Source organism: Myotis yumanensis, unplaced genomic scaffold (assembly GCF_028538775.1).
Source record: "Myotis yumanensis isolate MYYU_CA2020_CCGP unplaced genomic scaffold, mMyoYum1.0.hap1 SCAF_1, whole genome shotgun sequence".
NCBI classification, from domain to species: domain Eukaryota; kingdom Metazoa; phylum Chordata; class Mammalia; order Chiroptera; family Vespertilionidae; genus Myotis; species Myotis yumanensis.
Window position 1 is genome coordinate 132658906 of NW_027223752.1, and position 20636 is coordinate 132679541.

At 41.2% G+C, this 20636-nt stretch overlaps 1 protein-coding gene across 1 annotated transcript in view; it reads right to left on the reverse strand.

Moving 5' to 3' along the window:
* Positions 1-1292: 1292 nt before the first annotated feature.
* Positions 1293-20636, reverse strand: part of LOC139015106 (cyclin-Y-like protein 1) — a 37425-nt gene continuing 18081 nt past the window's right edge. The window contains exons 3-9 of the mRNA XM_070422434.1: positions 18285-18382; positions 15299-15334; positions 12695-12746; positions 10139-10258; positions 5734-5900; positions 2551-2716; positions 1293-1403 (exon numbers count right to left, since the gene is read on the reverse strand). Coding sequence (XP_070278535.1) covers positions 1293-1403; positions 2551-2716; positions 5734-5900; positions 10139-10258; positions 12695-12746; positions 15299-15334; positions 18285-18382 — 750 coding nt within the window. The remainder of the gene's footprint in view (positions 1404-2550; positions 2717-5733; positions 5901-10138; positions 10259-12694; positions 12747-15298; positions 15335-18284; positions 18383-20636) is intronic.

Sequence of the window (20636 nt, forward strand, 5' to 3'; positions counted from 1 at the left end):
GCAAGATGTAGATCACAAACAATGAAATTTTATTTTCTAGATACTGGTTGTCTAATTTCTTTAAAACCAATTTCTAGACATGATAGCTAATGGCATGCATTATAGGTAGAGTAAGTCACTTACTCAATTTAAGCCCTGGGAAATACCTCCTAGCAAGGCGGTCCTGGAAAGTAATACAGAACAGCCACCCTTTGTATCCAGCGTCTGTACCACCAGAAATCTACACTTCACTAGTTCATTGGGGCAGTTTTAAGGCCAGTTACACAAGAATTTTCAAAGGCTAAAGAGCACAAAATATATGATTTTTATAATGAGAATAGTTGTTATTTAATTTCTTTGAAAGAGAAATCTTCACCCAGGCTAGATGGCTCAGTGGATTGGAGTGTCTTCCCAGGCACCAAAGGGTCCAGGATTCAGTGACCAGTCAGGGCACATACCCAGGTGCCAGGTTTGATCCCCAGTCCCAGACACTGGATGGGAGGCAACTGGTAGATATTTCTCACATATCCATGTTTCTATCCCTTTCCCTTTCCTTCTCCCTTCCTTTCCCTCTGACATCAATTAAAAAGAAAGAGAAATCTTCAAAGTCAGAAAAACTGAAATGAAAACTCATAATTAAAATTATTTTAAAGTAATTCATATATGGTAACAATGTCCAAAAGGTTCAGGAGGAAAGGAAACAGCACATAATATATATATTTAAAAAGTAGCCATTTTGCTCTAGGAAGCAATATAAATATTTAAGGCATTTTCTACTGTAAAATAATCCATTTTCCACGTTATTAAAGTAAACATTAAAGCATTTGAAACTATACTAGTATACAGAAATAGGTACTTTAAACTTACTAAGTGAGAGGACCAAAGCTGAATAGAAAACGTCAAGTGGCAGGTAAACTAGAAATTGTTAAAAGTTTAAGAGAGACATTTCCTTTGTATCCAAAAATGAAAACAAAATTAAACAAATGTAATATCCTCTAGTAATAAAAATAATCAAAGGGAAATGAAAAATACTAAGGATCATAAATGAAGCATAGGCTAAAAAAGATCCTCATCAGGTTAAAACCTTTCACTTATTTTTAAGAGGAAATACTAAACTTGCCAGAATAGGGAATATTATACTTCAACAGTCCTTGTTTTGGTAGGTGAGATACTCATTATGTCAACCCCCCCCCTCCCCGCCACCCCCGTCTCCCTTAAAAGAAAAGAACTTATCTGGGATTGGAGCAGAAGCAGTGATTCTTCTCCAGTCCTTGCAGATGAGGCGCTCACCATGTCACAGCCCTCATTCCTCCTTAAGATAAGATGGCATGGCCACGCTGCACATCAGTAAGGTTAGCACAGCTGCCAGATTTTTTTGTGGCCACCCTGCACAGGTTTTTGTTTTCACAATATCTGGAAATGGCCTAGGGGGAGACATAAGATAGAACACAGGTACATTCAAAATAAAGGAGCTGCAGCTTTCACAGAGAAAGCATCACTGATAGCCACACAGTCCCACTTCTTTATATGGATTATACTCATTGCCTCTTCGTAGAGCTGGCATATACACTGCATGGTCCTTGGGATCCTATTTTATGTTCATCCATGAAGTTAAGTAGTTTAGGGACTCTGATTAGATTGACAGAGCAAAGGGGAACTCAGTATTTTTTTTTAGTTTGAGTTTTTTCAAGATGTCAAAGGTGTGACAGTCTTCCTAACAACAGGATCATCTGTTGTCTGTACACTTGGTTCCTTAAATATAATAAATATACAGTTGGGAAATGTTATTGTTTACTCAGCTATTTACATTCTATCCAATCTTCATTAGCTAGCGTTTACTCTAAGGAAATTTTAATGAGGCAGGCATGTGCTGTATTTTACTGAAAGCTCAAAAGGTCTAGTGACTGATGCACCATCAAGGTACTATTTCACTTGCACATTAAGGCAGACGCACTCTAAAGGACTATTAAGTACCACCACAAAAACTGTCCATTTTAGTTATAATTTTGTTGTATACTCCCCAGAATTCATAAGCCATAAATATTATTTTGTCGCACATACTTTACAATTGCCATTAAAAACCCATATACTTTCTACACCCAGTGTTTGAAGTACATATTCTACAATCTAAGTATCACTATCTCAGGTTACTTTTGTCTAACAAACTGAAGGTACTGAACTGTGATCTATACAGAAAAGACATGAATTTGCAAACTGAGTTAAGAGTGATAAGTAGAATATGGTTGTAGATATGATTAATGATACAATTGTAGGAAATTATTCATGTATGGTTATAAAATAGAATACAGTTTTAAAAAAACCATCAAAGTTTAAAATGGATTTAAATTATTCTGAATCGTGGTCACAGAAAAGGTAATTTTTATAATGTAGGATTCTTATATACACCATAAAAATACTGCTAATATGATGTGAGAGAGTTAATAAGTCTTATTCAATGTGTTAGTTTAAAACAGCTTTTCATTTTCCTAGTCTCTACATAATATGATTTATGCACAGATACTGGTTTTTGAGTCTGACAGAAAACCCCACTTTGTGATTCCACAGCTTTACCTCTAGGTTCAGTGCTCTTTCTTTTCGAAGAGGAGACAATGCAATACGCAACAATCCATGGTCACTTGCTAAGGACCGAAGGTCAAAATAGTATTGGGCATAGACACTGGTAGAAACATACAGACGAAACCGCAGTAGACATATGTATTGCCTTTCCAACTCATTTCTGGGGAAGAAGGAAAACACAAAACCACCACAGGGCAATTTTAGTCAAAATGGTTCTCTTCAATATTGTCATTCTAAGATAGTAGGTTGGCTCTGAGTTTAGTTTTGAATTAAATAAAGGCTACCCAGTTGGGCTAATACACTAATGTTCAACCAGGCAAACAAGGCTCAACCATTTGTGGTCCCCTTTGAGTTTGGGACAAGGGGAAGGACTTTGAGTTTGGGACAAAGGGAAGGAGGTTATGTCTCTTGTGCACAACAGCTGTTGACTAGGGGCTCAATTATCAGAGTCCCATTAGTGCAGCTGTAGGTTTCTTCTTCTTGCTCACTCTCAGGGCTCCACTCTAGTGCTCAGATAAAAGGAATGATGTATGCTGTTTCTTAGCCCTGAAGAACTTGCAGACATTTTACCAGGCTGATAGCAGGAAGAGGATTAGTAAAATAGAGATGTGCCAACAAAAGGACTGGGCACATCACCACAGCAACAAATGGATCCATTCAGAACCACCACTCTTATCTTTGAGGGGAAAACTCTTGGAAAATTATCAGACACCAAAACACAAACTGAGGAAGAGACAAATCAATGGAAGCATGTACAATGCTCATGGACAGGAAGCATTAACACCTTTAAAATGTCCATACCACCTCAAATAATCTCTTTCAACCAAATTCCTATCAAGATGCCAATGCCATCTTTTACAGAAGTAGAACAACTAATCCAGAGTTTTATACATACCCACAAAAGACCCTGGACAATTCGTCACAGCAGTTGAGAGAAAAACAAAAGAGGCTGGAGGTATCACACTACCTGATATCAACCTCCACTACAGGGTTATAGTCATCAAAACAGCATGGTACTAGCATGAAAACAAACATAGATCAATGAAACAAAATTGAAAGCCCAGAAATAACCCCACACCTATATGTTTAATTACTATTTGACAAAAGAGGAGACTTCATTCAATGGTATGAAGACAGTCTATTCAATAAATGATGTTGGGTAAATTGAACAGATACATTCAAACATTAAAGCTAGACCACTTCTTACACCATATACAAGAATAGACTCAAAATGGATTGTTAACCTAAATGTAAGTGTCAAAACAATAAAACTCCTAGAAGAAAACATAGGCACTAAAATCTGGAATATTTCTCTTAGTGCTTTGCTGATAGATTACCCTGAGCAAGCAAAATAAAAGAAAAAATAAAGGAATGGGACTATATCAAACTAATAGTTTTAGTATAGCAAAAGAAAACAGCAACAAAATAAAAAGACAACCCACTGATGGGAAAACATATGTGACATTGATATATCTAATAGGGGGTTTAATATTCAAAATTTATAAAAAACATATATAACGCAACACCTTATAAAAAACAGATACAGCTCAATACCAAAAATACGAACAATCTAATTAAAAAATGGACAGAGGACCTGAAAAGACACTTATCCAAAGAGAGCATACAGATGGCTGATAGATAGGAAAAGATGCTTAACATCACTGATCATCAGTGATATGCAAATTAAAACCACAATGAGATATCCTCACACCTGTCAGAATGGCTATCATCAACAAACAGCAAGTGCTGACAAGGATGTGGAGAAAAGGGAACCCTCGTGCACTTTTGGTGGCACGGTATATTGGTGCAGACACTGTGGGAAATAGTATGGAAGTTCCTCAAAAATTAAAAATTGAACTGCCTATGACTCAGTGATTCTACCCCTGGTATATATCTGAAGAAAACCAGGGCACTAATTGAGAGGATATATGCACCCTATATTCACTGCAGTATTATTCATAATCCTTAAGCTGTAGAAGCAACTCAAGTGCCCATTAACTGATGAGTGGATAAAAAAGCAGTGGAATATTATGACTCATCCATAAAAAAGAATGAATTCCTGCCATTTGTGAGAGAATAGTTTGACCTAGAGGGTATAATGTTAGTGAAATAAGTCAGTCAGAGAAATACAAATAACATATGATTTCACTAAAAAGCAATATAAATGAACAAACAAAACAGAAGCAGACTCAGAGGTAAAGGGAACATTTTGATGGTTGCCAGAGGAGAAGAGGTTTGGGGGCGCTGGGTGAAGAAGGTGAAGAAATTGAGAAGTACAGACTGGCAATTACAATGCAGTTATGGGGATATAAATTACACCATGGGAAAGAGAGTCAATAATACTGCAATAACTACGCATGGTGTCAGGTCAGTACTAAAAATACTGGGGAAAACACTTTGCAAAGCACATGATTTTATAACCATTATACTGTACACCTGAGACTAATATGAAATAACTAGAATCCCGGTGCACAGATTTGTGTTCTTACACAACCCAGGACCCCTCAGGGGATGTCAGAGAGCCAGTTTCGGCCTGATCCCTGCAGGCCAGGCCGAGGGACCCCACTGGTGCACGAATCTGTGCACTGGGCCTCTAGTATGCATATAAGATCTTTGGTTAATCTCTTCCCGCACTTCCCACTCCCCCATTCTCTCTGAGATTCATCAGTCTGTTCCATGTTCCCATTCCTATGGTTTCACTCCTGTGTTAAGCATCTGCCCAGGTCGCCAGTGCACATCATAACTACTGGCTGGGCAGCCGGTCGCTTAGGTTTTTCTTTATATATAGATATTGAATGTAAAGTCTTATTGAAAATAAATGAAATTTTGAAAACCGGGGAATAAAAGACCTGAACTGATGGAAAGCGTTAAGAAAGGCCTGAAGGTATTTACATTACTGTTGTTTTTGAATCTGAGCTTCTACAAACTTTGCTACCAGAGAAATATACCAAATTATCACACAGATTATTACAATAATAACACATGAAGACATACTAATTAATGAGGAGTATGAAATGTCAAAGCAAATATGGATAGAAAAATGTATGTAATTTTATGCCTAGTTCAGTCCTCTGCACAATGCAACCTTTCAAAATATTTCTTATTTTGTAAACTTTATGGGGGCAAATAAGGTATTCGAAAATGGTTTGAAACTTCATCAAAATCTTGCCAACTCACAAGTTCTTGATTGTAATGCCCCTTAGCAATGAGAAGAAGTGAAAATTCCACATAGCCTCATCGTGCAGATACTTGTAGGTCAGAATAATCGCTCCCAAAACAATGCGTTTCCAGTTAGATGGGCAAATGTCGATTTCAGCATAAGATAAAAGTCTTTCTATGTAAACCTGCAAAGTAGAACACTGGTTTTTGATTCTAGTTCAGTTTAAGTGCTGTGATAAGAACTTTCAGGAATGATAGATTTCATCAGTTTTTGACATGCCTTTTATTCATAGCTTCTAGAGAGACTGCTTGGCCAGCCAAAGCCAGAGGCCAAGAAACAGTTGCAAATCAGACACTTCTACTGCCTACTTTCCCATGTGAATTTCCAGCCTGCTCACCAAAGAGTCGCTGGTTCCACTCTTGGCCCCTGTCAGGACTCATGCGGGAGGCAATCAATAGATGTCTCTCTCTCATACTGATGATTCTCTCTGTATTTCTCCTCTCCTCCCCTTTCTTTTCTACTTTCTCTGAAAATCAATGGATAAAATATCCTCTGGTGAGGATTAAAAATTTTTTTAAAGAGAGTCCCCCCAGTGGCTGCTGTGTGGTGCAGCAGGACAGGCAGTGCAAACAGGTGTGTCTGAGGCAGGTCTCTACAACTGTCAGGTATTCGTGGACTTAGTGCCTTTGTAAGAAACACACACGCCCACCAAGGATAGACATTTCATATCCCCTAAGCCTCACATCTCCATCACGATTCCGTGAAATCCATCTCTGTCTTACACAACCTGACTTGGTCAGTTCTGTTGGTTTCAGTTGGTAGCAGAGCTGCCAGTCTCTATCTCCCTGGTTCTCCTCTAAACCTGCCAGATAGCTGGTGAGATCTCATGATTTCTTCACATGTATTACATGTCTATTCTACAAAGAACTGGGTGAAGTTAACGGCTAAGCAAAGATTATAGAGGCAAGCTGTGATTTGCTGTTTCGTCAAAGGGTTCTTTGAAGGAGAATATGTTTACTGTCTGAGATTATCAGATTGACAGCCCACATTAGCCAAGGTGTTAAAACCCAACTGTATTTTAGAAAGCAAAAGGTTACTGAATATTATGTGCTATTAGTGAAAGTTTGCACCAATCTTTCAAAGCTAAATGCTCCCAGATATCCTATGAATGAACCTCCTTACAAGGTTCAACTGTCAACTTTCTGGGAATTAGAGACATACACAACATTGGAAATCACTCAACTTTCCTTCATCACTTCTACAGATTTAGAATGTGCCATTGCTCATTCATTTATACCACTTGCCCTCCTGTGTCAGTGGAATTGAGATTTCTCTTTTCACTGAAACTCTTCTAGCAGTGAAGTCAATCCCATCCCACTTCTGAAGGACACCACCCACAATTACCTCTTCTTGAACACTTTCCTGTGACAGAGATTCTCCCCAATATGAATGTATTTATGTGATACCCATCCCACTCCCCACAATCCCTAGACTGCCTCTTCTCTGTTTGCTCACAGTGAATGCCCTAAAGCTGCTTCTCATCTCCCACTCTCTCCTTCACCCACTGTAGTCTGCCCCTGGCACTGTCACTCGACCGAAACTACTACTGCTAAGGTCATCGGTGCATGTGCACATACAAGCCAGAGCTCTTCACCGCAGCTCCCCACTCCCCACACATTCCCTAATGTCATGGGGGGCACTACCATTTGCCTAAGTGCTTGGCCAAAGACATCCAATTGAGTTGACCTGTTGCAAATTGTTAGCAACTCTTGTTATCGCTGTCTGTCACTGATAGTGAGGCTGCTTCCTAGTCTATTTGTCACTTCTCACCCATGTGACTGTTATTGCCCCTGACTTCTCGGCCTCCACTCAGACTCCCAGCTACCATCATTCTCCCCAAAGCAGCCTGGATAGCTTTTGTAATCAAGAGCACTTCCCCACCCTGCTCAACTCTGCCAAAGTGTTTCCACCAAACAAATAAAAATGTCACTTTCTCCCATGGCCTGCAAGCTGCAAGGCCCAATCAGGTAGCACTTGCCCTTCTAGGACCACATGACCTACATTCTCTCCCTCATTCCACACTCTGACCACACTGGCCATACCTCACTCTTACTCAAATACCAAGTATAAGTTCCCATCTCAGAGGCTGGCACTTATTCCCTCTGCACATAACGCCAGAGCTCCTCATCTTCCTCAGTTCAGTCAGGCCAGGGTCAGATGTCATCTCTTACAGAGGCTCTTCCTGATCACCTCTCTCAAGTAGCAAGCCCCTCTCAGCATGATATCACGTCACCCTGCTGTACCTTCGTGATATTTACTACTACCTGAGATATTCACCTTTTAACAACACTCAGTTAAAGAAATATTTATCTCTTCCTCACTAGGACAGAAGCTCCATAAAAGCAAACACTTTATTCAACCATGGCTCTCCTCTATCCTCTGCACTTAGATCTGTAAGGACTCAGCTCTGAAGGAGAAATCATCAGGCATAGCTTAGGATGCTATCGAAAACAGGGAGAAACAATAAAATAGAAGGAAGATAAGCGGTTCCAGAGAGTGAGGTCAAAGTGCTCAATGCTGACAAGAAGTTGCTCATTCCATAAATATCCACTAAATACCTGCTCTTGTTACTCTTCCTGCTTCCATGCACTTTTTATTCACACATTTTCTTGGTATTGGAATAGCTAATACTAATTCCTTGCCAGTAGCTCAGATTCATGCTCAAATTCCACATATTCAAACGCGTGGCCTGGTGCATCAAAAGCGTGCATGGAGGGGGGTGTTCCCTCAGCCTAGCCTACACTCTCTCCAATTGGGAAGCCCTTGGGGGATGTCCAACTGCCAGATTAGGCCCAATCCCATGGGCCTAAACTGGCAGTCGGACATCTCCCTCACAATCTGGAACTGCTGGCTCCTAACTGCTCACCTGCCTACCTGCCTGATTGCCCCTAACTGCCTCTGCCTGACTGCCTGATCACCCCTAACTGCCCTCCTCTGCTGGCCAATTTGGTTCTGACTAGTCTCTTTCTATGCCAATCAGCATCAAAAGCTCTGCTTCCTAGGCAGCCATTGGCTCCTCACACTTCACCCAGATTTGGTTCTGACTGGTCAGTTTCTATGCCAGTCAGTGTCTCTGGGTCTATCAACAGAACCTGCTCAGAAGTGTGGCACTGATGAGCAGCCCCGGTGGAGACCTGGAGAGAAATAGAGATGCTGCTGCTGGCCCGTCTTGGAGAGAAAGAGAGAGGCAAGTGTTGATCAACAGCTGCCACACAGGCTATGGATCAGACCCTGCTTCTCTCTTCAGGCCTCTCTCTGGGCCTGGTTTGCAGTCCCCTCAGCAGTCAGTGCTGGGTCATAGTGCCTGCAGCCACAGCAGTCAGTGCTGGGTCACCACGGCAACCAAGTGCTGACTGCAGGACTGACTTTCGGTTGGCTGAACCTCCGATTATGACGAACTCAGGGTTTTTATATAGTAGGATGATCTCTAGAGATGCCCCTCTGTCTCACAGGTGCATCATCTTAATGTGTTTGAAAAGCACTCACCCTCTTCTACCCCAGATGCTCTCCTTGCTGAGTTCCCTAGCTCTTCAAGTGGGAGCACCACTCCCGCCTTTGATCAGCTGTGCTCAGCACTCCAGCGGGCTGGCAGATACGTGGAATAGCCTGTGTCTAATCCAGTGCCCACTGAGGGGTCTCTATTCGGAAGCACAGGCTGCCTCTCCAAAATTCTGACTGAACACTGACGGAGGAGTCACTGCACTAAGTACTCTTCCCTCAGACCAAGCAGGAGACTTTCCCCTTTATTATTGTTCGAGGGAGGAGTGATACAATCCCCATTCCTTCTCACTAGAATGGACCACTCATTCCAAATGACACACTCTTGCCACAGGAATCCTGGATGAATGACACAGAGCCCCTTACACAGCTGTAGCTGAGCAGACAACCAGCAAAGCCCTTTCATGTCCTACTGGCACTAGAATCCTGGAAACATCACAGGCAGGCACAAGAGGACAGCAAGGACAGATGAACACCCATCATCGAAGGAACAGAGAACATTGGGCTCTAGTTCTCAGTCAGGACACACATTACAACTGCCTGGGGAATGCGGCCTGCGACTCAGCTTAGATCTACACTGAACCTGACACTGCCTGGGGCCCAGAAGGTTCTGTTATTGCCCCCATCCTGCCCCATCAGCACACCTTGTATGTATGCCTGGGTGCACTGCATGTGCCTATGTCTCCTGAGGTCTGGAGGGAGAAATTGGAAACCTCTCCCTCCTGCTGCCTTTGAAAACAATCGCTTTGTGGTGAAAAAAGCAAGGACATTTTAAATCATGGTGATTTTTAAGCTCAAGTGTGTGAACTTTACATCCTTTGATAGGTTTCCCTTAATAAAGTTCTGAAGGAAGAACTATCTTACCAATGTTGTTATGGCATATCCTCCTGTTGCCTTAAAGGCAATGAAGAAAGGTCGAATAAATCTGTAAATTGATTCGGGATCAGGATTATGATGAAAGAATTCCTCAGGAACCTTTTCTTCCTGAAAGAAAGCATCCATTGAAGAAAAATATTAAGTACTTTTGTAACAACCATGTTCCACTTGTGCCCATGTGCCGCTTACAATAATTTTGATTGGCTGACATGTATTTTAGCCTTTTAAATATAAATAATGGGACCTTAAAAAACAGCGACTGAATATTGACACTCAATAAAGATAAATACAGGCACAACCTCAGAATATTTATATATTCCTTTCCACCTTCCCCTACAATATTCTGTCTAAATGTGAACTATTTTTAGGCTCCAAAGACTTGTTGGTTATCATGTCATACTTCTCTGCAATCAACTTTGAGAATGTAACCATCAGGCTCTAAGGCTGTGCTGTGCATACAGTGCTCACCAGCCACATATTGTTATAGAGCATATCTGAAGACATTTGAAAATTTTTGTCATTCTAATTAATTCAATATTTAAATAGCTGTTTAATTGTCTTCTATAGATCCTGACATATCTATTAGGTTTATGTACAAATATTCATATTGCTTGATGCTATTGAAAATTTTCTTTTAAAAATATACATTTTTGTTTTTCAGGCATGTTGTCCACTGTAGCTCACTAATTATACAAAGCTGAAACTCAGTTCTTACTGACCTATCCTATATAATTAAAGGGTAATAAGCAAATCGACCGAATGGAGGAAAATTGGTCGCTGTGATGCCCACTGACCACCAAGGGGCAGAGCCTCAACACAGGAGCTGACCCCTGGTGGTCAGTGTGCTCCCACAGGCAGAGTGCTGCTCAGCCAGAAGCCAGGCTGATGGCTGGCGAGCACAGTGGCTGTGGCAGGAGCCACTCCCGCCTCCGCGGCAGTGCTAAGGATGTAAGCCATCAGTCAGACATCCCCTAAGGGCTCCTAGACTGCAAAATGCACAGACTGGGCTGAGGGATCCTCCACCCCCAGTACATGAATGTCACGCACCGGGCCTCTAGTTTCTTATATAACATGAGAGGCTCAGTGCACAAAATCCATGCATGGGTGGGTGGCTCTCAGCCTGTGCCCTCTCACAATCTGGGACCCCTCACGTAGGGTCCCTAGGCTTGACTGGTGATGAGGCCCTATTGGGGCTTACCTTCTCCTGGCTACGGGCAGCTGGCCATGCCCCCATTCCTGCCACTGCTTGCCATTGGTGTGGCATTGCCAACCCCTACCCCATCACTTGGCATCTCCCTCTGCGGACAACAGGCGTGGGGTGTGATCATTGGCTGGCCTGGGATTTCCCTCTGCGGGGTGATCACTGGCTGGCCCTGCACACCCACCACCACATTGCTAGCCAGTGGGCTGGGCCTCCCTCTGTGGGTTGATTGATTGTAGGGGCCCCCAGATCAATCACTCTGCAGAGGGTGGCCCTGCCCACACACGACAGTGCTGTCTGTAGGGGTAGCCTGGATCTTCCTCTTTAGGACAATTAGTCGTGGGGCTCTGCCCACCCAGCTGGGGCTCCACAAATGGTCACCGCCCAGAGGATGGCCTGGGCCTCCCTCATTGGGGCGATCACGGAGTGCCACCCCACCCCGATCGATCGCCCCGCCAGCCAGAGGCATGTGTCTCCCTCTTTGGGGCCTTGGCCTCCCTCTGTAGGGCGATCATGGGGCGATGGCTGGGCCCCCTGACCAATCACATTGCACCCACCTTGGCAGGCCTGGCACCAGTGTGTGTCATAGCATGGTCATCCAAAGTTCATCTGGAAGGTCGTTCTGCTGTTTGGTTGTTTGGTCGGTTTGCATAGTACACTTTTATTATTATAAACTAGAGGCCTGGTGCATGGATTTGAGCACAGGTGGGGTCCCGCGGCCTGGCCTACGGGGATCAGGCCAAAACCAGCTCTCCAACATCCCTCGAGGGCTCCCGGACTGTGAAAGGGTGCAGGTCAGGCTGAGGCACCCCTCACCCCAGTACACAAATGTTGTGCACTGGGCCTCTAGTTTCTTATATAACACTAGAGGTCTGATGCACAGATTTGTGCACAGGTGGGCTCCCCTGGTCTGGCCTGCAGGGATCAGGCTGAAACCGCTCTCCAACATCCCCCAAAGGGTCTGGGATTACAAGAGGGCAGTTCTCGGGGTTACACACCCCAGAATCGACTCCCTCCTCTCTGATTGCGGGTTCATCACCTGAGAACCACAGCTGCCAAGTCACAGCAACTCAGTAGCATCTGCATTGAGTGTCAGCCCCCTGTTGGTCAGTGGGTGCCATAGCTACCAGTTAGACAGTCGCTTATGCTTTTATATATAGAGATTCCTTTTGTAAAATAATTAGATACAACATGTGATGGGGAAGAAAACTTAAAGGAAGGTAATGTGAACTCCAAGCTGGAGAAAGTAATTTTTTACTAGTGATTAATTTTGAAGCAAATCAGCATGGAATAAGCACAACTGTCTGAGAGAAAAGGACAACCTCAATACAACTGGCACTTACTGTGACAGGATGGAGTCTCTCATCAAAAATGTCCTTGGATCTATTTGCATCTCTAGAAAACAAGAACGTGATTGAAAAAAAACTAATCCAGGAATTGTTGTGTTAGCAACACATCTGCTGGGAGTAGAGGGAGCTTAACCTTCAACAAAGAAAGTCCTTCTACAAATTCTTCTCTTAGATCCCGTAGGAATTTTCTGACCTCTTTTTATTCAGCACATCAAATTCTCTGAAATTTTTTCTACAATGACCTGTCAGAGCTGCCTTTATAAGCATTGACCCTCCCTAATAGGCAACGCTAGGCAACCAAATCGATGGCCAGTCCTCTAACCTCTCATTGGCAGACACAGGAACATTTTACAACGCAGTAGTAGTGGGCAATTCTTCATGTGAGAATGAGATTCCTGTTTTTTTTTTCCACTGTTTTTTCTCTTACTAGTTTCCTATATTATATTCTTCTTGATTCTTTACAATAATCTGAGGTTAAAATTTGCCTTTGTATTTTAGAAGTGACCACTCTATTGATTTGAGGGGGAAAAATGGATTGGCTGCCTCCTATACATGGAACTGGAAAACTACCTATGTGGCCTTACAGTATTGAACCTACAACCTAGGTATGTGCTGCCCTAACTTGGAATCAAACCTGCCAGCTTTTGGTGTACAAGACAATGCTCCAACCAACTGAGTGAGGGAAACCAGTCTTCTGGGGGTTTTTAGGTTTAATATTCCACACTACTACACTCTGCTCATTTACACAGTGGTTCTCCAAGTGTGTTTTCAAGCTTCAGTGGTTCCACTAGACCATTTCCAGGAGACCCAGGAGGCCAAAACTGTTTGTATAGAAATATTAAGGCACTGCCTGCATTTACACTGACATTTGCAATGACTGGATAAAAGCCAAAGTCAGTAAAACTGGTTTCTGAGCAAGAATCAAGGCAGGGGTCCCAATCTGTGCTAGTAGTTATTCTATTCTTCACTGCCACTTGTTGACAAGAAATATGCTTTACTTAAGCACATCTTTGATAAAGCAGTGACAATGAATAATGTAATTAAAAGTTGAATCTTCTTTTTATACTCTACAGTGGTTCTCAACCTTCTGGCCCTTTAAATACAGTTCCTCATGTTGTGACCCAACCATAAAATTATTTTCGTTGCTACTTCATAACTGTAACGTTGTTACTGTTATGAGTTGTACTGTAAATATCTGATATGCAGGATGGTCTTAAGTGACCCTTGTGAAAGGATCATTTGACCGCCAAAGGGGTCGTGACCCACAGGTTGAGAAATGCTGCAAGGGGAAGTATGCATTAAGCATTTCTGCATACTGAAATGTGGTTGTTAAGGAAAAGCACTTGAAATTAGTTGTGAGATGAATGCCCTACTGTTCTCAGAGAATAATATTTTTATTTGATAATACAAGTGTCGTGCACTCAAGACTGAAAAGTGAGTCTGTCACTTCCAGGAAAATAACTTATACATTTCTTGCCAATTGCACAGTTCCAGCTATCAAGCTCAAAATCAAGATTGGGGAAAACTTGTATCCTTTTTGTAACCTAACAGTTTTTCAATACCTAAAGTTTTTTCTGGGAAGACTGGTGGTTATGTGATGCTACCTAACAAAAGTGAGTTTTGATACTGTAAAAAGAAATGTGAGCTGATACTTTCCAAATGACCAATGCACAATGTTATTTGAAAATTACTTACAATTTAAGAGATTCATTTAGCATAGAAGATGTATGCATGGGTACTAATTTAACAGAGACCTTAGTACAAGTTCAAGGATAGGATTTAAAATTCCATTGTAACTAATTTCAGAAGACAGGTTCTGTAGACTTCTGGTATAGTATCAAAGAATATCCAAAATTATCTGAAGGCTTTGAAAATACAAACTTTTCTAGCCATAAAGATACATGAGGCTGGGTCTGCATATTGTTTATTCAAAACAAATTATTGAAATGACTGAGGTAATCACTAAGGATTGAAGACAGGGTGTAAGTGAGAATCAGCTGTCTTCTGTTGAACCAGACATAAAGAGATTTGCAAAATGTAAATAAGTGACACAATTTCCATTCGACCAATTTATTGTGGAAAATGATTCTCTTTTATAAAGAATTTTGTTACCACTATGACTTGCTTTCAGGGGTGTTTCTGCCCCCCAGGAAACATTCGGCCATGGTGGATACAGCTTTTGTTGTCAAAATGGGGCCTGGGAAGATGATGCTACTGGCATCTAGTGAGGAGAGGCCAGGGAAGCTGTAAACACCCTGTAACGCTCAAGGCAATCCGCCACAACAAAGCAGTATCCTGCTCAAAATTTCAACAGTGCTATAAAAACCATGTTTCAACATACAAGGAATTCATTTTTAAATTCTCAATTTTAATTTCTAATACAGTAAATATTAATATAACCCACATAAACAAATTTTCTTCAGGATCCTCAATACCTTATGCATTAGGAGTACTAAGACTAAAACAAATGGTTCATTTCAACAATGTAATAAGAGCACTATAGCTTACTCCAATAATCTTGATAGTTAAAAATCGAACACGAACTTTATATCTTGTAAGTTTATTAGCTAGAATAACAAGACTGGTTTTAAAACTCACCTCTTCTTTATGTGGTAATATATTGCTAGTGCCAGGCTGTGGAGAAAAGAAAAAGTAACAATTGACTTTATGTCAGGTCTGAAGACAGGTTTTAAAAGGGTTGTGGTGGGGGAAGACCATCCCAGCTGCCCAGTGGCCATGAGATCCTCATTCAGAAAGTATCGCCCAAGCACTTTCTGCCTTGTGGTAGTTCTTTGTCAGTTACTAAAATTAGGAAAACCAAAATGCTAAGGAATATGCTGTTAGAAGACATGTTTTGGGTGATCATTATAACATATAAGTTATTACACTCTTGCCCTATCTTTTGCCTTTCTACTCAGAGAACCTTTCATCCTGTACAAGTTAGATCTACTTGCACACATGCTTAAATTTAAGCCACAGTAGTTTTTCCACCTGCCCACCTATTTTCCTTCTTCCCCTAAAGTTAAATAAAATGCTCTATACCGAAGCGTATCATTTAAGGTCACTTTTACATAATTGTTAAGAAAATGTAATGGCAAATATAAGAATGCAATGAAGTAAAATTATACACCGTGTAGTATTAAAAACATTTATTTCCAAATTAGTTTAAATAAAATTTTAATGAGCAGATGTAAGTCCTCACATACTGCGTAAGTTCCTATATCCCTATGTTATTCCCAGATGCTGTGTAACATGAAACAAAGGAGTGCTGTAGATCAAGTTATATGCTTTTTCTCTTTGCCCCAAATGTCAGAAATGAAGCTCCAAATAATTGAGGAAAAGCAAATCTGAATTTTATAACTAGGTTATAGAATATTAGCAGTTGTACAAAGGCCTGTAGCATTGTTAGCATCAAAGATGGGCACTTCTGTAGTGCTTCAAACAGTTTCATCTTCAAAATGATTTTAAAATCATAGAATTTGAAGCATATAAGCTGAAAGGAACCAATGAACTTGTGATGATATTTAACTCAACAACCCATTTTACAGAGAAAGTAACCAAGGCTTAAAACTGACTTGCTCAAGGTCCCACCAAGAGTGAGAAGCAGTTCTCCTTCTTCTACCCTCTACCCAGGCAGTGTGGTTCCCAAGCTTGGCTGTGCATTGGGATCATCAGAGGAGTTTTACAAACTGCCTTCTTCCACCTTGAGATGCTCTGATTTAACGGGCATTCGTTAACTTTGGAAGCTTCTCGGGTGATGACAAAGTGCAGCAAAGTTTGAGAACACATGAAGTAGAGTTAAAATCAAAATCATCCCAAATGCTTTTCTCCACATAAAAATGCCTTCCATCCCTCCTCAGCTTATCAGAAGTCTTGTGAGAGTGACAGAGTGTGTTAGGGAAGGAGAAATGGAATGCATGTTTTTAGAGACACATTTAGACAAAAATTGCGTAAGTGATTCTAATAAGGCTCACCCATCCCATTGAGAACAATGCACTATTACCCCAGAATAAACATTTTTTCAAAACCATTCCTAAAAGCTAATGAGCTCTATTAATATTCCAACTAAACCTTTAATTTACCAATAGTAAATGTACTGAATGATCATTTTCAAAACTTGATAAGAGCAAATGAAAATTTACTGTACTTCCAAAAATTAGACGAATTTGGAGGGAAAAGACGTAACACCCACTTGTCTAAGTAAGGCTAATCTTCAAAACAACTCTTGAATTATATATTGTAACACCAGAATCATCTAATTCAAAAGAAGCTATGAAATGCAGCCAGAAAGGACTGGTTTTTACTCCCGGATTTAGTGGCCAGACTGAAGAAAAAGACTCAGTGATTGTGAGTTGGGTGCCAAAGCTCAGGACTTTAGAGAGAGACGGGCTCCAGTTTTGCTGAAACTCAATTTGATCTCAACTGTTGTTATGAGAGAAGAAACTTACATTATTATGATTGTGAACTGGCTGTTATAATTAAAGTAGAAGTTACTGAGAATTTAATTAGCCAAAAAGCTGATACAATATAAACAAAATTAAGTTTATAAATAAATTATTTCTTAGGACTGAAAAATAAAATCAGGAATGAGGATTTTAATATTTTCAGGTAGAATTTCTCAAACTGTGTTCTGGAAAGTCAACCCTCTCATCCTGGAGAGACACCAATAATGATCCTTGGACAGCACCAATGGGATTCAGGAAGCTCTACATCCAAGTTTTGGTTTTATTTTGCTCTTAAGTAAGCTTGAGAGTTTCATATTAGGGTGTTTTTAAAGTGCATCTCCAATTGTGGACTATGAACTCACAGAATTTAATGAATAGTTTTCATCATCATGACACTGTTATGTTTGCTTAAGCGTAAACCTGACTGTGACTATGTTTCCCAAACTTCACCTCTCTCATGATTTTGCTTTGATTTTGTTACATATGGATCGATATAATGTAGTTTCTTGAAGATGTGTAAATATATATCTATATATATATATATATATATATATATATATATATAACTAAATTTAATTCATCTATGAAATTAAAACCTCAGTTGAACAAATTTAACCCTCAAAGAAATTATTTTGAAAAGTTGTTCCGTTAGACTGCTTTGATGCATTTTTCCTGGAAGGAGAATGCATTTCAATATAGAAATGGTGCAGGAAAAAAGAAAGTAGGATGGGGGAAACCTGACACAATCCAATGAACTGTAATTGCAGATACACTCTGGTGCCAGTAGGGGACAAGCTGTCCCTTCTTCCAAGAGCAGCTTCCAGGGTAGTACACATGGTTTTAGGCCTGTATCTCATGAAGAAATACTCTATTCCAGAAACATTCAATAAAACGCACCTCTCCTTTCATTGGTTCAACAATGTCTCAGGAACAGTAATGCCTCAAGTAAAGATAAACACTTTTGGGGGGATTTTTTAATTGTTAAGTGGGTTTCCCTTCTTCCAGTCACTCTAAGATTAAAATGGAAGTGGAAATCAATATATAATTGACACCAGTGTTTTAACCTGAGCACTGAAAAGGACAATCAAATGAAAGTACATATGGGCAGGATAAGGGTTCTGTCCCCTATTTGTACTCACCACTGCAAGGTGATTTTCAAATCAGACTGAGAAATAGTGCTGTCTACAAATACTGTAGCACACGAGCTGTACTTTTCCCTAAGGTGACCAGGGGACACCTGAAGGGGAAGGGGAAGAGAGGAAAATATCACAGTAAGTTAAACCTATAAAAGTGTGTTTTTCCTTGGTTAAAATGTCAGACAATTAAGCATTACAATTGTTCTCATACCCTATGAACTGCTTCAGTGCAATACCATGTGCAGCTCTACGGTAAACACACTGCATGCTCTCTCTTCCAATGATGAGAATTGACGAGGGGGTCATCAAATGCTGCCCTTGACATACTACCTATAATCCAACTTGGCAAACACCTATGATTAATTCCCTTTATAACAATGTAAAACATTTAAAATAAGATTTTAGTGTTTTTTCCTTGAGAAATGAATCCTGCCAAGATTTCTATTTCTACTATTTATTTTCTACATTAAGACATACTGCCTTCTATAATATTGAAGCAAGAGCTTTTACTGAAGTACATAAAAGCCAATGATAAATGTTAGTTCAGGAGACAGTGTGACAAAATACATGTATCTGAGGCAGAGGTGTGTGTGTGCTGGGGCTGGCCTGCGGCTCACAAGTTAGGGACCAGAGTTCTCTCTGGGCCTCAGTTTCCTTACCTTGAGAATTAAAAAGTATTGTTTTAAGATTCTCTCACATCCAAAAATAGATCAAACAACTCTGAGAATTTAACTCTCTCCTCATGTTGAAATAAGACTATTATTACATTACTCAAAAGAGAACCTCAGATAATACGGTACTTAACATGATATTACAAATTCTACTAGAGGCCTGGTGCACAAATTTATGCACAGGTAGGGGGTCCCTTGGCCTGCCCGCCAATCAGGGCCCATTGGGGCTGTCTTGCCCAGTCCTGATCCGGGCTGATCAGGGCCAACCAGCCAGGGGAAGGGACTATGGGAGGTTGGCCGGCCACAGGAGGTTGGCTTTGGGAGCACACTTACCACCAGGGGCAGCTCCTGCATTGAGTGTCTGCCCCCTGGTGGTCAGTGGGCATCATAGCGACAGGTTGACTGGTTGTAACGGTCTTTTAGGCTTTTATTTATATATATATATATATATATATATATATATATATATATATATATACTAGATCCAATGCATGAGTTCATGTACGAGTAGGGTACCTCAATCAGGGCTGATTGGGGCTGTGGGAGGTTGGCAGGCGGGACGGGACATGAAAGGTTGGCCAGCCAGCCTGATCAGGGCCATTGGGGCCAGCTGACCAGGGGAGGGGTCATTGGAGGTTTCAATCAGGACCATTGGGGCCAGCTGGAGGGAGGAAACGTGGGATGTTGGTCAACCAGCCTTGGGTTACGGCCATGGGAAGTTGGTTGGTCAGCGGGAGGTGCTGCAAAGGGTTGGCCAGTCACGTGGGGGGAGGGGCTATGGGAGTTTGCCCGGCCCAAGGGAGAGACTGCGGGAGATTGGCCAGGCCATCGGGGCCATCAGGCTGGCTGGCTGGTGGGGGGAGGGTTTGTGGGACATTGGCTGTGGAAGCACATTGACCACCAGGGGGCAGCTCCTGCATTGAGTGTCTGTCCCCTGGTGGTCAGTATGCATCATAGCTACTGGTTGTTCGGTTGGTTAGGCTTTTATATATATAGATTTCCTAAGCTACATGATACTTATCAGGACCCTGCCTCACTCAGATGCTCTCTCTGACTACAAGGCCTTTTTCTTCCACTGTTTCTCAGCAAGGTTAACCCCACTTCCCATCTACCTCCAGGACACCTCTGCCAGTAGCCACACGAAACAACTGTCCCTTTCTCTGCACTCACACACCTGAGTTACTACTTGTTACATGGTATCAACTGCTTCCAGGGCATCCCTCTCATAAAAAGTGAGCTTCTCTAGGGAAGACAGGACTTTCACTCCTCTTATACCTCCAACCTTCTCAGGACAGAATCTGGGGCAAATTAAGCGTGCCACAAGTGTTTGACCAATTGTCTAAAATCAATTGCAACTGGAAGGCAAATCCTCCTACTGATACAAATTAGAATTTACCTGCAGTGGTGTCAGACATATGACAATGATTTTTTGAGATATGCTAGAGAATAAATTATCTTTAAAACACTAGAAATATTCATGTCTTTTAGAAGTACCCATTAATTTAAGAGCCCAACAATACAGCAATAATCAAATATGGAAATAGCCCAAACGATGTTACAAAAATCCTCTTAGAGTAAAACCAAAACCCAATTCTAGTCACTGTAAGTAGTTGAAAGTAATAGTAGTATTCTTTAATATGACAGAATACCAACAATTTTAATAAGCTTCATTTTGTTAGTGGCA